This window comes from Polypterus senegalus, chromosome 1, assembly GCF_016835505.1.
Source record: "Polypterus senegalus isolate Bchr_013 chromosome 1, ASM1683550v1, whole genome shotgun sequence".
Taxonomy (NCBI): Eukaryota; Metazoa; Chordata; class Cladistia; order Polypteriformes; family Polypteridae; genus Polypterus; species Polypterus senegalus.
The window spans coordinates 153,944,534-153,960,918 of record NC_053154.1 but is presented as its reverse complement, the minus strand read 5'-3'; the positions used below and the strand labels follow the sequence as shown (position 1 = coordinate 153,960,918).

General features: G+C 35.7%; 1 protein-coding gene across 4 annotated transcripts in view; it reads right to left on the bottom strand.

Moving 5' to 3' along the window:
• Positions 1-13,845: 13,845 nt before the first annotated feature.
• The window catches only part of agtr1a (angiotensin II receptor, type 1a), a 98,871-nt gene continuing 96,331 nt past the window's right edge, over positions 13,846-16,385 (bottom strand). For all 4 annotated transcript variants that reach the window (XM_039760625.1, XM_039760615.1, XM_039760608.1 and 1 more), the window contains one exon: positions 13,846-16,262. In XM_039760625.1, coding sequence (XP_039616559.1) covers positions 15,107-16,177 — 1,071 coding nt within the window. In that variant the 5' untranslated portion in view covers positions 16,178-16,262 and the 3' untranslated portion in view covers positions 13,846-15,106. The remainder of the gene's footprint in view (positions 16,263-16,385) is intronic.

Sequence of the window (16,385 nt, the reverse complement as noted above, 5' to 3'; positions counted from 1 at the left end):
AATCCACAGTCAGACAGATTGTGTACAAATGGAGGAAATTCAATTCAAGACCATTGTTACCCTCCCCAGGAGTGGTCAACCAACAAAGATCACTCCAAGAGCAAGGTGTGTAATAGTCAGCGTGGTCACAAAGGACCCCAGGGTAACTTCGAAGCAACTGAAGGCCTCTCTCACATTGGCTAATGTTCATGTTCATTAGTCCACCATCAGGAGAACACTGAACAACAATGGTGTGCATGGCAGGGTTGCAAGGAGAAAGCCACTGCTCTCCAAAAAAAAAATTGCAGCTTGTCTGTAGTTTGCTAAAGATCATGTGTACAAACCAGAAGGCTATTGGAAGAATGTTTTGTGGACGGATGAGACCAAAATAGAACTTTATGGTTTAGATGAAAAGCGTTATGTTTGGAGAAAGGAAAACACTGCATTCCAGCATAAGAACCTTATCTCATCTGTGAAACAGTGGTGGTAGTATCATTGTTTGGACCTGTTTTGCTGCATCTGGGCCAGGATGGCTTGCCTTCATTGATGGAACAATGAATTCTGAATTATATCAGAGAATTCTAAAGGAAAATGTCAGGACATCTGTCCATGAGCTGAATCTCAAGAGAAGGTGTGTCATGCAGCAAGACAACGACCCTAAGCACACAAGTCGTTCTATCAAAGAATGGTTAAATAAGAATAAAGTTAATGTTTTGGAATGGCCAAGTCAAAGTCCTGACCTTAATCCAATCGAAATGTTGTGGAAGGACCTGAAGCGAACAGTTAATGTGAGGAAACCCACCAACATCCCAGAGTTAAAGCTGTTCTGTATGGAGGAATGGGCTAAAATTTACCGGAAATGTTTAGTTGCAGTTATTGCTGCAAAGGGGGTCACACCAGATACTGAAAGCAAAGGTTCACATACTTTTGCCACTCACAAATATGTAATATTCGATCATTTTCCTTAATAAATATATGACCAAGTATAATATTTTTATCTCATTTGTTTAACTGGTTTCTTTTTATCTACTTTTAGGACTTGAGTGAAAATCTGATGATGTTTTAGGTCATATTTATGCAGAAATATAGAAAATTCTAAAGGGTTCACAAACTTTCAAGCACAACTGTAAGTGCCTTATGCCCAATTACCAATACCACTCCTGTGCAAGGGAAAGACAAGGGGTTAGCAAGTGCACCGTACCTCTCTCCTGTTGTCCAGCTGGTAACCACAGGCCCGACTTCCCCGCACTTGAAACAGAGCAGGGGAGATGTGCACTTGTCCTTTTCCAATTTTGGTGAGCAGACCTTTGTGCTTGCTTGGCTTGTGCCACCACCCTGTGTTGCTCAACCATATTGATCAACACATACATATTTTTATATGCTTGCCTGTGGACTGGCTGAGCAAGAAAATCAGGAAGGCCATTAATGAACAGGTTGCATAATACATGCTCCACAACCTGCTTAGAGTCATTTATATCTGGCCTCAGCCATTGGCCTGCTTTCCCACAGACATTGTATGCTTGTGGGTGGGATGGCTCCTCTGGGTCAAACCACCACTCTTGGTACAACCTCACCTGTTAGTCCGCAGAGATCCCTTGGTGCTCTAGCACTTTGGTTTTCAGGGTGTTGTAGTTAGCAGCCTCCTGCTCACCAAGGTCATAATAGGCACTCTGTGCCTCCCACTTCAAGAATGGATCCAGAATGTTGGCCCATTCCGTACACTCCCAATGGTGCATGCTCCTAACCAAGGTTATTATAGTTAATTAAAACTAAAATCAAAACTGAAACTATTGATAAAAAAACATTTTCGTAAACTGAAATAAAATAATTAACAAAACTGAAATCTATATATAAAAGTCAATGTATGTGTGTATGTTTGCATGTTCCAGCATCACTTCTGAATGGCTGGAGTGATTTTCATGAAACTTGGTACACGTTTCTCATTGGTCAACTAAAAATGCTGTAGGGTGAAATCAACTCTAACCCATCCCCTTCTGGGTAGGATGGGGTGTGATCTTACGTTCTTGTATGCATGTTATCATCGTGTTGACACTTTTGGAACAACCACCAGAGGGCGAACTGGAGGTGATTGCCAGCATTATTTGCTTTTGAAATTAAATAGAGTTGGCCGGTTCTGAGTGTCAGCTGGATGATAACATACATACAAGACTGCAAGACAAGCACATTAGTGAGTCTTCATTGTTAGTTTATTTTTAAATTATAGTTGTGTTTCTTTTTTAAATTATATTTTTCTCAAACAATTAAAAAAAAAAACACTTTATTTTTCTCTCGGGCAACGCTGGGTATTTCAGCTAGTGAAAGACTAAAACTAAACAAAACTATTAAAGTAACTGCAAAGACTAACTGAAATAAAATAATAATTTACTAAAAATACTTTAGTTTTCATTTTTGAAATATCCATGCCATTAGTCTTTAACTATTATAGTAGTTTATAGTAGTATTATAGTAATAATAAGAGAAGCTCACCACTCAAAATTGTAATTCTGGGAAGCGGCCGGAATCAAACCTGCAACCTCTTTATCATGAGTCAGTAGTTCTTACTGCTCTACCACCCAAGCGGTCGTGTTAGCATCATATTTCTTTTTCTTCGGTTGTATTCTTGAGTAAAAGTGCACTTGTTTTGTTATATGTGTACCTTTTGTGAAAGTATTTAATTGATATTTGGACTTCAATCTTCACACAATATACTCTTCCATGTAAAAATTTTGTCATTAGTTTCTGTTTTAGGTGTGTGTTCAACATTTCTTGCATTTCTCACATTTCCTGTCATCCTACATTTGCATAGATCATTGTAGACACAGAACTCACACATAAATGCATGTGTTCCAAATAATGATATATTATTTACCCTGTACAATTCCAAGCACCTAACATTCAGATGAAGAGCCTTGAGCTGTTAGAACTTTTTGCCTGAGTTGAGCTGCAGCAGTGCAGGGGATGAGATAGCAGGTTGCTTGCTGCTTGTGCTAATCGACACATTTACAAAACAAAAGATGGTAATGGAGAAGTGCAAAAGAATTTAAGGTGGCCCAGGATTACAAGTTTTTTCATAGGCTTTAATGATTCTAGTGTTAAGTCCATGCAGAGCACACCATGTGTCTTGATGCATCAGGAGAGAGGCTGCTCTGCCAGTTAATGAAGTTCTATGGCATCATGATTGCATATCTATGAGGCTGATTAACATGACCCATATATTGTTGTTTCAGGATGGCATCAGCACAGGGTTTGAGGCACATTCATGTATACACATTTACACGATGATTCTGATTTTTTAAGGTAAATTAAAAACAATTGTATGCATGGCAAGTTTTATAAATCTGATATTTTTGCCATATACATTTTTCTGTTTTGATCCATGCATAAATTTCTAAGCTGGTGAGTATGTGTATCTTTCACTGTGCTCCTTCAGCTCTGTGCTTTGATCTTGACATTGAATTGTGTATTGGGACTTTGTTTACCATGGATTGCCTATGCTAACAACTCCTTTATGCCTTTTGTGCTCTTTGAGGCTTTACAGTGTAACAGAACATTGTGTGAGAATAACATTTTTTATATTATTTTGTTGGGGTTTTTGATGGCAAGTCCCCTCTAGTAGGCATTATTGGAAGTGTTTTTAGAGCTTTTGGGACTCTTTAGTGCTTTGGGACCCCTAATTTATAATGTATGTTTTACGTTATATTTCAAAATTGTATCCTTACTATACTACTTCAGTTAATTATCAATTTCTTCAGTTATTTATGGTATGTAAAGAAACAATGCTTTTATACTAAAAGTTTAATAATGGTACACTTGAGTATAAAAAAAGTGTAGCTGAAAATGTTTAGCCTATTAGAGTGAAATGAACTTAAAAAAGAGTCTTCCATTGCATGTCAATATTTTGACCTCATTGTAATTGATTGATTTGCCACTAATGCACTAATGTAATGAAATTCACATTCATCTCTATCCAATTTTGTTTTTTTAATTTCCTTACAGACCTTGTGTTGCTGTGGGCACGTTATCATCACCCTATCCATGCTTAGCACATATTTTATTATTTTAGTAGCAGTAGTATAATTATCGTCATCTGTGCACAGTATAATGAAATTGTTACTTGCATGTTTGATGTTGTTGTATATATATATATATATATATATACATATTTATTATACATATATATTCATCTTTATTTTTAATACAAATCTGCTTACCTGATTCACTCCTTAACACTGTTCACATTCCACACATTCAGTTAAATGCCCCGCCCTTGAATACTTGTGGAAGTACATGTAGGATCATAAGAATTATAGAGATTCAATGGTTATCACTGCTATGTTGCAGCTCCAGAGTGCCGAGTTCAAATCTTACGTCCAGCACTGTTTATTTGGACTTCGTAAAAGATTTTTTCGGAGTAATTGGATTCCTCTCAAATCTCAAAGTAGTGCAGATATTCTTAATTAGGATTTACACACTAGTGTGCTTTCTGTTGGACCAGTTGCCCACCCAGTATGAAGTTTCTCTTTCACCATCAGTTTGCTAAGATTATTTTTGTCCCACCACAACATTGATGAAACATGAATGGATAGGTCACAACATAACTGGAAGACCCTTTGAGTTGTGAAAGCTGTTCATTTTTTGTAATATTCTGTTTACATAATGTTACACCATAACTAGGGCTTTAACTTCATAAAAGTTTGTATATCAATGGCCATAAGTAAATTGTAAAATTAAGAAGTGCAAAATTCAGCATTTCTGAACTCTGTAAATGACTCTTGTACATTGAGTATCATGTCCATTGCCTGCCATCAAGTACTTGTTATTTCCTGAGGGCTTCCTGCTGATGAGTTGAATGTAGTGAAGTTCATGTTCAATTGTTTTTTATTTTTAAAGTTTTATTTTTTTTTATATGTTTTCCAGTGTTCTCCCTAGAATTTCTGTTACCTGGATATGATGCAGGAGAGACTGAATTGGTAAAAGATAAATGACTGTGTAGTATTTTAAGTCAACAATTAATTAAAACCTTTTAATACTCCAAGTGATTACAGGGATAAAACTTTATATATCAATTCTTCTCTTTGTCTCTTCTCTTTGCCCATGTTTCTGCTGCCTTTTTATAATCAAAATCATATGCATCTCGTCCCACCAAAGGAATTGTCATTAGATTAGTGTGTTCTGACTGATGACTTTTTAAAAAGTCCCTATTTGCATTTATCTGTGCTCACAGGTATGGCAGGTTGTGCTGCAGCCAGCTTTGCTAAATTTGGAAAAGACCCTTTTAGCTCAGATTTTGTTGCTGATTTTAGTAGTATTTGATTTGGATTTAAATTTTTGTGTCACTGTCCTTTAATAATTTTTGATGCAGTGGTCCATTCTTGTTCAGTAAAGTCATAGTTTAAAACTGTAGAACTATATGTTTTTAGAGAAATAATCAAAAACATATCACCAGTCTCACTTTGAGAATTGGAGAGAAGTAGGAAATGTTTGGCATATCAGGAAATCTAGCATCTACTGTATGTGGTTAAAAATTGTGCTTATGCACTTATCATAAATTAAAGCCAGCTTCTTCCCCACTACAACTGCAGGTTTATGGAGTGACTCCCATATCCATTTAGAGATAGACAGTGGTTTGGCTTCAGCCTTCTTCTCCCCATCATGGCTTGAGCAATGAACAGCTTTGATGTATACTTATTCCTACCCTTGAAAAAGGTGCAATCTCTTTATAATGTAATAGGGAGTGTGTCTTGTATATACTGTATTTTGAGGCAGGGAGGAAAATACGGTGGAGCAGTCAATTCAACAGGGAAATGAATGTTCAGCCAAACTAAGATGCAGTGCAGTCACAGCTGTTGGGTGGCTTGTGATAGCATGCTCTGTGAAAAGGGTCTGGAAAGAACACTGGATGTTCAGAATAGTTTGTCTTTGGGGTAGTGTAACAAATATATTCAATATACAATGCTCACAACATTTTTTTGTTTTATTTGGAGGTACATTATAGGAGAATAGCTTCTAAAATACTGTTATTCTTTATTTGTTCATTTATTCATAAAGTTGCTGTATAAAACAGGTTAATAAATTGGTGTTTTTTAATATTAATAATAATAACTTTATTTCTATAACACCTTATACATTTACATGAAACTCAAGGTGATTTCCACAAATTAATCAACAAAAACAAAGATAAACCACATGTACTTGCATTATTATCATTAATGAATACTATGATAATTTCTAATAAATGTAAATGTTTTGTCAATTGTAAAATAGTGCTTTGAGCTTGTGTTCAGTATGAAGGGTACTAACTGCAATAAAACCAGAAATACAGTATGTTACATTTTCTACAAAGAGAGATGAATGCCTACGATTTTACAAACATCAAAAATATTTCTATAATTTCTAAAATTTTCCTGGCAGTTAAATGTGGTTTTCTTGGAGTTTCGGATAGTGGAAATTGGAAATTATTCATTACTTTTCTGGTCTCTAGATTAATGTTAATTTTTGTTCAAATTATTTATTGTTTTTCACTGCAACACCATTTTGTTTTTCTGTGTGTGTGACTATTTGGTGAACCATTGGGGCACGGGAAGTCATATCACATGATATCATCAGCACAACCTTATTAAGGTCAGCGTCATGTTCACAATTTGTCCAACATCATTGTCCAGTATCATTCCTAAAAGTCATGTCTATTGTATTGAGTTTTCAAATCTTATTCTCTCAGGCTAAAGCTGTTATTTTTAACTGCTGAGTGTCTTTTATAATGGACTTGGGTATCAGTCGGGTTTGAGCGAGAGGAGCACCCTGTGCAGCCCACAATATATTAGATGAAAAATTGACATCAGTTGAAGCTGCTATTGTCTTAAGAATATATAATAGTGGTCCCTTCCAAAAATACATTTTTGTTTTAAACAAATGGACCAAGATGTAGAACTTCTATTTTGTAGTTTGCTGAGAAATGCAACTTAATTAGAGACATATAATGCAATTTATTACCAGATGCTTTACACTGACACCTATTAAAGAGCAAAATAATGAACACAAATAAAATTGAATAGCCATTGAATTTACCATACATGTAAAAATTCTGAATTAAAAATTTAAGGAGTAAAGCTATATCTGTCCAAAACCATTTTTATAAACTAATGTTGCTTTTAAACAATTGTTTTAGTGCTTTGACCACATTTTATTGACCATCCTAATCATCTATTGAGTATATTTTGAGTATAAATGCATCCAGGTTCAAAGGTCACCAAATCAGAAGATTTTCATTTACATTATATCCTAAGCTACATCTGACCTGAGCAAACCCAGTAGTTTTTGTTTACCCTAGCATGTCACAACTTGCTTTTGTATATGTCCTGTTTGTTTCTGGAAGCCATGATATTGCAAAGACACTTTTTTTGAACTTGCTTCATGGAAACGCAGTTGCAGAATCAAAGAGCAGTTTTTTCTGTCTTTTTTTAATCTGAAGAACATACTTTGTTACTATTTAGTTGAGTGTTAACATGGATCAAATGTTATACTATATATGGATCCAAATCTGTACTGCATCATTGTCTTGTGGAAAGTAGTATTTAGCCTAAATCATTAGCATTTACAATCCAAATCAAATATTACCTTCAACATTTGAATTTGTGGTGTTAATGATTTTGTTTTTTAATGTTTTAGTCATCATTTTACTTCAAACAATTGAGTATTTTTATTAAGCTTTATCCTATTTAACACGTTTCACAAATCTTAAACAATTTGTATCAACTGTAAAAATAAAAAGCTGAAAAAACCATCATAAACGCATGTTTGCAAAACTTTCAAAGACTTGCTATTACTAACTGTCATATAATACATATTTGTATTAGTGATGTAATCTTCTGTAAGTATAGGAGATAAAAGAATAAGTGGATTTACAGTATTCATGTTTCCACTCCTGGCAAATTATTCACTCTAAAGCACAGGTGTCGAACTCCAGGCCTGGAGGGCCGCAGTGGCTGCAGGTTTTCATTCTAACCCTTTTCCAAATCAGTGACCAGTTTTCACTCCTAATTCACTTTTTTCCCTTCATTTTAATAGCCCTGTTAGAAGGATTCAGTCCTCTGAATTGATTTGTTTCCTCATTAAATGACAACCAAACAGAAATGAGAAGTGAAACGAGCCAACAGATGACCAGCTAAACTGGGGCTTCAAACTCTAACCAGTTTCTTAATGAGAAGCCAATGCTTGCCGTTAATTAAACCCGTTATTTAATTATTCATTTTGCCACAGCAGACATTTCCAAAACTGATGATTTTATGTTTTTTTCTAAGAACACCATCAAGATGTTTTGATGACTTGAGAGATCAGCCTTACTGAGACCTCCATCTCCGTTTTCAGATTCTGCGTGATGGGTACAGGTGAGCTGGTCATGTGGCTGCTTGTTTCGTGTCTCATTATTGTTTGGCCACTAATTAAGGAAAAAGAAACAACTAAGGGGCCTGAGTCAAGCGAATTAAAATAAATAATTTGCAGCAAAAACTGGTCACTAATTAAAAAGATGGTTAGAATGAAAACCTGCAGCCACTGTGGCCCTCCAGAACTGGAGTTCGACACCCCTGCTCTAAAGTATAGTCAGTTTCATTTGAAGCTGTGTCGCAATCAGAGGTCAAGTTCTGTCTTTAGCTGGATTGCTAGCAAAATGAAACCATTGAATCCAGATATGACCAGATAGGATTGTGACAAGAAATTTACAGTGAAGTACTTTAGGATTTCATTGATGATGTAAAATGACATTCTAAAGAAGAAAATCTAATTATTTTGTTTTTTTTATTTTTGTTCAGTTTCTGAATACAAAACACAAACTGAACACTGTAATCTGTTGCTTTTGTACCCAGATCCAATAAAGACCTAGGAGGAAGAACATAAACTGCAATAGTGAAAATTTTATAAAATACCAAATGCTTCACAGGGTTTACATTTAAAACTGAGTACCCCTCACTACTGTGTGGTGTGACTGGTCCACTTTCCTGCAGTTACTCTCCAGAACAACTTCACCCTGTAAAACCATTTGCTGTTGATGCCAATCTCAGTGGCCTTTGAATAGGGTATCTCTTTGAAATTACAGAATTATATTATATTGTATTCATGTATAGGAAACTCTACGTGTGTGCATTAAAGTGAGCGTCAGCATGGTAAAACTCATTTGCATTAAGTCTACCTCGCTGTTTCCTGGCAATAAGCGCAGTTCACAGCAGTCAGTCAGTGTTCTGCAGTAATCACAACATAACAATACATTTTGGAAAAAGTTATAGTTTTATCAATATGACACCTCCAGTATTTCATTGTGAATTATTGACTATATCGGTGACCTGTGGAGCAGCATAGAGAGGGAGGTTCCTGTCCCCTGCGGTGAGTATTGCTGATACCTATAGCAATGCAAAATCAAAAATCAGTATCTATTATATGTCTTCTGCACGCAACTAGTATTCAGTATAATGGAGGTAGTGAAGGGCTGCATCAGGAAAAAATGTTTAGAGACATAATGTTTCCAAGTGCGTAGCAGAACATAGCTGAAAACTTTACGTCTCTGTCTTTTCTGTTGTTGTCATCATAGGAGTAACTTACATATTACATAGTAACGTTAGCAACATATATATATTCTATACATATAAAAGCCAAATACCACTGACTCACTCATCACAAAATCTCCCAAACCATGAGGACTTGGGACTTGAAATTTGGAATGTAGGTTACCCTTGGCCCATAGGTGCTCGCTAAGAAATGGTTTTAAAAATTGCACAGTCCAAGCGTGAAATTTCTTATAGTTTTTTAGACTCATTCACTTCATTTCTATCTAAAATAAATTTCTTTAAAGTAAATTAAAAAAACTTTCATTTTTATAAAGAGTACAAGTTTTGTTTTGATATTTTTGAGTTTCCAGAAAGCGTTTATAATTTGCCATTAATTTATCTTTTTAAAATAATTTAGTTTTTTTTTTGAAGATTTTGATTTTTTTTATTTTATTCTTTTTCATACATTCTTCATGAATTCTTCTATTAATTCTATACCTCTTTAAATAAACTGTAAAACTATGACAGAGGAAGAAAGGATTTATATTGACAAAGTAATGGTCCCTCACCACGTGGTGCAGATGAGTGGTGACCACACGTGTCTGTTCTCCTCGCTGGCCTAACTCTTTGACCTCTTTTTAAAGTTAAAGAGCACACGATATTGCACAAAAGAAAGTACAGAGTAAGATTACATTTATCAAAGTGATATACAACCAATTAATGTCCAAGACACAATTTAAGAAAATACTAAAACCAGAACATATATATGTCTCTTGTTCTAATAATTTTGAAAAGACACATCTGTTGATATGTTGATCTGTTGCAAAATTTTATTATACTTTGGTGCATTTCTCTGTCCATAGAAAGAGAACAGAAACTAGGAAATAAATGAAACCAATATTTCAAATATAGGAGCTGACCATCAATCTGTTAGTTATTTTCTGCTGTTGAGCTCCAAAACATTTGCACGATTGCAGGGGTCCAATAGGAAAATCTACATTTGGCTAATCTATGATTATAAAGAAAGTTTATATTTTCTCTCTTTAATGTAAAAGTACACTCTGGAAAGATAAAATTTCTTATGATATAAATATGTATATTTTAGAATAATTTCTTCTGTGATATCTTACCATGTACTTTAGAATAAAACTTTGCCACTTTATCCCTTGTTTGATGCCATTCCTTTGCACATTTCAGCCTGAATCCTGCTTTTATATTTACATATGTATTTCTCATGAAGACTACAGTATAACATTATGGTTCAATCATTATGCATGAAAACACTTAACTGTGAATTTTTGCTGGATTAGGATAATATTTGGGTCAATGGGTTTTCTTCATCAAAAAATCTGGCTCAAAGGTATATTCAATTTATGTTTATTATACTGTCTGCACTGTTCTGTAGGTGTACTGGATATTTATATGCGTACGATTTGAAATTGCCTAATGCTTGCAAAGCTTTGTTCCAATGTTGTATGTACTGTTAGAACTACTGTAGATGGATAGCACTGTGTCTCCAGCTTTGTTACGTTTAGTACATAACAATATATTCACTTACAGTTCTTCAAAAAAAGGCTTATAGTTGGCAATTCTAATCCCAACTGGAAGGGCTACACTGAAGGGATGGTTTGAACCCGGAATGTCTCCTGTAATATTTGGACACTTGCTTCAGCATGCTCAAATGCTGAAGTTCATGGCACTAGTGAGACACTACGTTATCTTGGACTAGTGATATTCAGTTAGTTTTGTAACTGTTGAATTGTGGATATACACTATACTGCCTGGGTAAGTTTTGTTATGGTCAATCAAAAAAAAACCAACAGAAGTTGACCTGTCCGAGGAATAATTCTGAAAACTCCTGTTTTCTAAATAATACACATTTATTATTTTTACTTACACATATAGGAGTCTCCGTAAAAGTAACAGTTAAACTAAACAGACTACTGGATTAGAATATCACACTAAATATTTCTAGACCTAAAATGAAAAAATATGACCCAAATATAAAATAGTAAACAATGTTCCTAAAAAGAAAATACAACTTTTGACATATTCCTTGTTTCTTATAGACTGTATATTTGTTTTGGATGCACACCTAAAACCTATATATTAGATTGTAAGGTTACATTAATAAAGGACTTTAAAGTTTGTCACTGGAATACATTTTACAATTCTGTAATAAATATAGCTTTGTATACATGATAGAAATATACAATTTTATTTACAATGTACTGTGGCATCTAATATCTAAGACATAAATAACAATATATTTCACAATTTTTAAGTCCATGCACACTTTAACTGTTATGTTTAGATACAGTATATTTGTTGCTACTTCTTACATAGTTGGAAAGAAAACATTATGTAATACTGTCAAGGAATTCCCTGAAACCTTCCTAAGAAACAGGTTTTATGATTGAAATCCAACATATATTGCATTGACAACAAACACAAGAAAAGCAATGATATAGCTATATGTCCTTCACGTTGCACAATGGAAGAAAATAGTGAGTTTCTACAAGATCATTCACAGTTAATCTGAACCTGAAATAAAGAAGTCATACAATGATAAAAGAAGAGGCATTAAAGGAAGCTCACCTGCATAGAAAAGCTGAAGGAAAATGATGAACATGGGACAAAAAGATAGAAGATGCTAAAATGGAATTCCAAAAACAAACAACAGCGGACTATTTGTCCACACAAGCTGCCAAGAGTTGAACATTATTTTGCAGGTACAGTGCATCCGGAAAGTATTCACAGCGCATCACTTGTTCCACATTTTCTTATGTTACAGCCTTATTCCAAAATGGATTAAATTCATTTTTTTCCTCAGAATTCTACACACAACATCCCATAATGAAAACGTGAAAAAAGTTTACTTGAGATTTTTGCAAATTTATTAAAAATAAAAAAAATTGAGAAAGCACATGTACATAAGTATTCACAGCCTTTGCCATGAAGCTCAAAATTAAGCTCAGGTGCATCCTGTTTCCCCTGATCATCCTTGAGATGTTTCTGCAGCTTAATTGAAGTCCACCTGTGGTAAATTCAGTTGATTGGACATGATTTGGAAAGGCACACATCTGTCTATATAAGGTCTCACAGTTGACAGTTCATGTCAGAGCCCAAACCAAGCATGAAGTCAAAGGAACTGTCTGTAGACCTCTGAGACTGGATTGTCTCGAGGCACAAATCTGGGGAAGGTTACAGAAAAAGGTCTGGTCCTTTGAATGTCCCTATGAACACAGTGGCCTCCATCTTCCGTAAGTGGAAGAAGTTCGAAGCCATCAGACTCTTCCTAGAGCTGGCCGACCATCTAAACTGAGCGATCAGGGGAAAAGGGCCTTAGTCAGGGAGTTGACAAAGAACCCGATGGTCACTCTGTCAGAGCCCCAGAGGTCTTCTGTGGAGAGAGGAGAACCTTCCAGAAGGACAACCATCTCTGCAGCAATTAACCAATCAGGCCTGTATGGTAGAGTGGCCAGACGGAAGCCACTCCTTAGTAAAAGGCACATGGCAGCCCGCTTGGAGTTTGCCAAAAGGCACCTGAAAGACTCTCAGACCATGAGAAACAAAATTCTCTGGTCTGATGAGACAAAGATTTAACTTTTTGGTGTGAATGCCAGGCATTATGTTTGGAGGAAACCAAGCACCGCTCATCACCAGACCAATACTATCCCTACAGTGAAGCATGGTGGTGGCAGCATCATGCTGTGGGGATGTTTTTCAGTGGCAGGAACTGGGAGACTAGTCTGGATAAAGGGTAAGATGACTGCAGCAATGTACAGAGAAATCCTGGATGAAAACCTGCTCCAGAGCGCTCTTGACCTCAGACTGGGGTGACGGTTCATCTTTCAACAGGACAGCGACCCTTAGCACACAGCCAAGATATCAAAGGAGTGGCTTCAGGACAACTCTGTGAATGTCCTTGAGTGGCCCAGCCAGAGCCCAGACTTGAATCCGATTGAACATCGCTGGAGAGATCTTAAAATGGCTGTGCACCGACGCTTCCCATCCAACCTGATGGAGCTTGAGAGGTGCAGCAAAGAGGAATGGGCGAAACTGGCCAAGGATAGGTGTGCCAAGCTTGTGGCATCATATTCAAAAAGACTTGAGGCTGTAATTGCTGCCAAAGGTGCATCGACAAAGTATTGAGCAAAGGCTGTGAATACTTATGTACATGTGATTTCTCAGTTTTTTTTATTTTTAATAAATTTACAAAAACCTCAAGTAAACTTTTTTCACGTTGTCATTATGGGGTGTTGTGTGAAGAATTCTGAGGAAAAAAATGAATTTAATCCATTTTGGAATAAGGCTGTAACATAACAAAATGTGGAACAAGTGATGCACTGTGAATACTTTCCGGATGCACTGTATTGCAGCAAAAATATTATTTTCAAGAGAGAAACTACTTTCCGTTGGGGATACTAGTGGCATTTTCAATACATGCATATTTACAAAATGTACAAATTTGCTTCATCTGTAGTGGACAGGGAGACCTAGTTATTCATCCATTATGGTTAGAAATGATACTGGCTCTTTAGCCATCAGCTTTGCAGAGAATGCTTAGTTATTGAAGAAAAACTATTTAGTGTCTCTTGTTATTGTTTATCTGGCTGACACTTTTGTTCAAGACACCCTACAATATTAGTATACAACTGTTACCAGAAAATGTTTACATTTGGAGCACAGGCAGGGTAAGTGACTTTTTCAGGGTCACAGTAAGTCACAGGTGAGTATTAAACTGTCAACCTTTTGGTTTAAAATTCAGGACCATAGTAAACCAATGGAAACAATTTCACATAATTTAAGATATAAATGGTATTACCATATACTGTTTATTTTAGTTCTTTCACATAGGTAAATGTTATTAAAAGTAATATTAATAAAAAAAATACCAGTGCAATAAATATATACTGTATATTTTATGTGAAACCATTATCATCACCCAGGTTTATTTTAGGAGTATATGCATTGGCATAAGTAGAATTAGATTTACATTAAAACATCCCATAAAGATTTAGAAATTATATAAAGTGGCCAAACTAAATAAAAAGGTTACATTGCTTTGTGGCAGAAGTTTTATGCCACATAAGTTTGTATAGAAATGGGTAAAAATATCTTCTCTTACCAAACCCAGTATGTTAAACTGAAAAGAGCAAAGCTGAAAAGATAAAGAGGTACAGTTTAAACTGGAAATGTGCCCAGAGATCTTGTAGTCTAAGGAGTGTGTGCTCTTCTGAGATGTTGGGCATTTGAACAGAGCACACTAAAGTTTCCAGATAAAAATTCACTAGTGCAGTTTCTGACCTTTGGGAAGTGAATTAAGATGATTGATCTTATATAAATTTGCATTTCTGCTAAAAAAAAAAGCCTTCACTGTACCTATGCAGTAATTTAATATGGTCCCTGCCGTGAAAATCATACTTCCAGTTAAATAACGAAAAGTTCCTTTTGACATTTTGTGTGGGCTCTTAATACACAGTAACTGTCTTTACCAGCATGCATTAATACAAGGTGATTTAACGTAATGGTCACCTGATGCCCTTCCTTCTCTTTTTTTAGATTGATGCTTTTGCATATTGGATCATTCAATAGGTACCAATAGGTGTAGTCTGCTTGCTTGCTGTTAAGTGAAAGCTTTCAGATCCACGGTAAGAGAGGGAGCTGATCTTTGTGGAAAGGCTTGAATGCGATTTTGCTAGGGGTGGCATACATTTTAGCAGCCTTTTCATATTGTTCCGAAAATTTCTCCCCACAAACCCATATAATATAGGATTCAGACAGCTATTGAGGAAAGCTAAGCAGATGGTGAAAGGCATGGCTGTGTCAATTATATCTTCTATATGGCAATTCTGTATTACTTTTGAATGGACAAGCACATCCATAAAGTTAAAGATGTGATGGGGCACCCAGCAGATGAAAAAAGCTGCTACAATGGCAACCAGCATCTTCAGGACTTCATCACTTTGGTATTTGCTCTTTTGAATTTGATATGCTTTCACCAGTGCCTTGCCAATCAGACAGTAGCATGTAATCATTATTATCAAGGGAATGAAAAATCCCAAAATACTTTTGAGTAAGCCATTCACTAATGCAATTTCTTTGAGTTTGCTTGAGTCATATAAACCACACACTGTTATGTTGAGATTTTGTATCAGTATGGCATCCCGATAGCACATAATGTGCAAGCTTAAGAAAAAAGCAGAGATCCATATGAGAATGCAAGTAATTCTTGCATACAGTACAGTACGTCTAGGTCGTGACTGCATGGGTCTCACTATAGCAAGATAGCGGTCTATGCTCAGACCTGAAAGAAGAAATATTGTTGCATACAAATTGAAGGTGATGAGACCTGAGGTCAGTTTGCACAGGATACTACCAAATAGCCACCTGTAGCCCATTGCTGTGTAAGTTGCCCACAAGGGTAATGTGATCAGGAATGACAGGTCAGCTAGTGCCAAGTTCAGCATAAAAACATTCGCCACTGTTTTTAACTTCATGATTTTATAGATCATAAGGACAACCATGATATTACCCAAAAATCCCACAATAAATATAAAACTATAAACAACTGGAATCATGATAAAAATATAACTATGTCGTCCAGACTTGGTGCAGTTTATTGAAATGCTCCCTGTTCCCGAAGATGAATTCTCCATTTTCTTGATTTGCAGGATACCAACAACTGTTGGTTTATAGATACATATCTTTCCTGGGCATGACAGCAAGAACAGCTTTAGTCACCTAAAAAATAGAAAAGTAGAAATATTATCAACAAATTATAAACCTCTGCAGATTGTGAAAATTTATTTCAGTTTTCTCTCACAGTCTTTTGCAAATGACTATAACCTATAGTCCCTATTTATT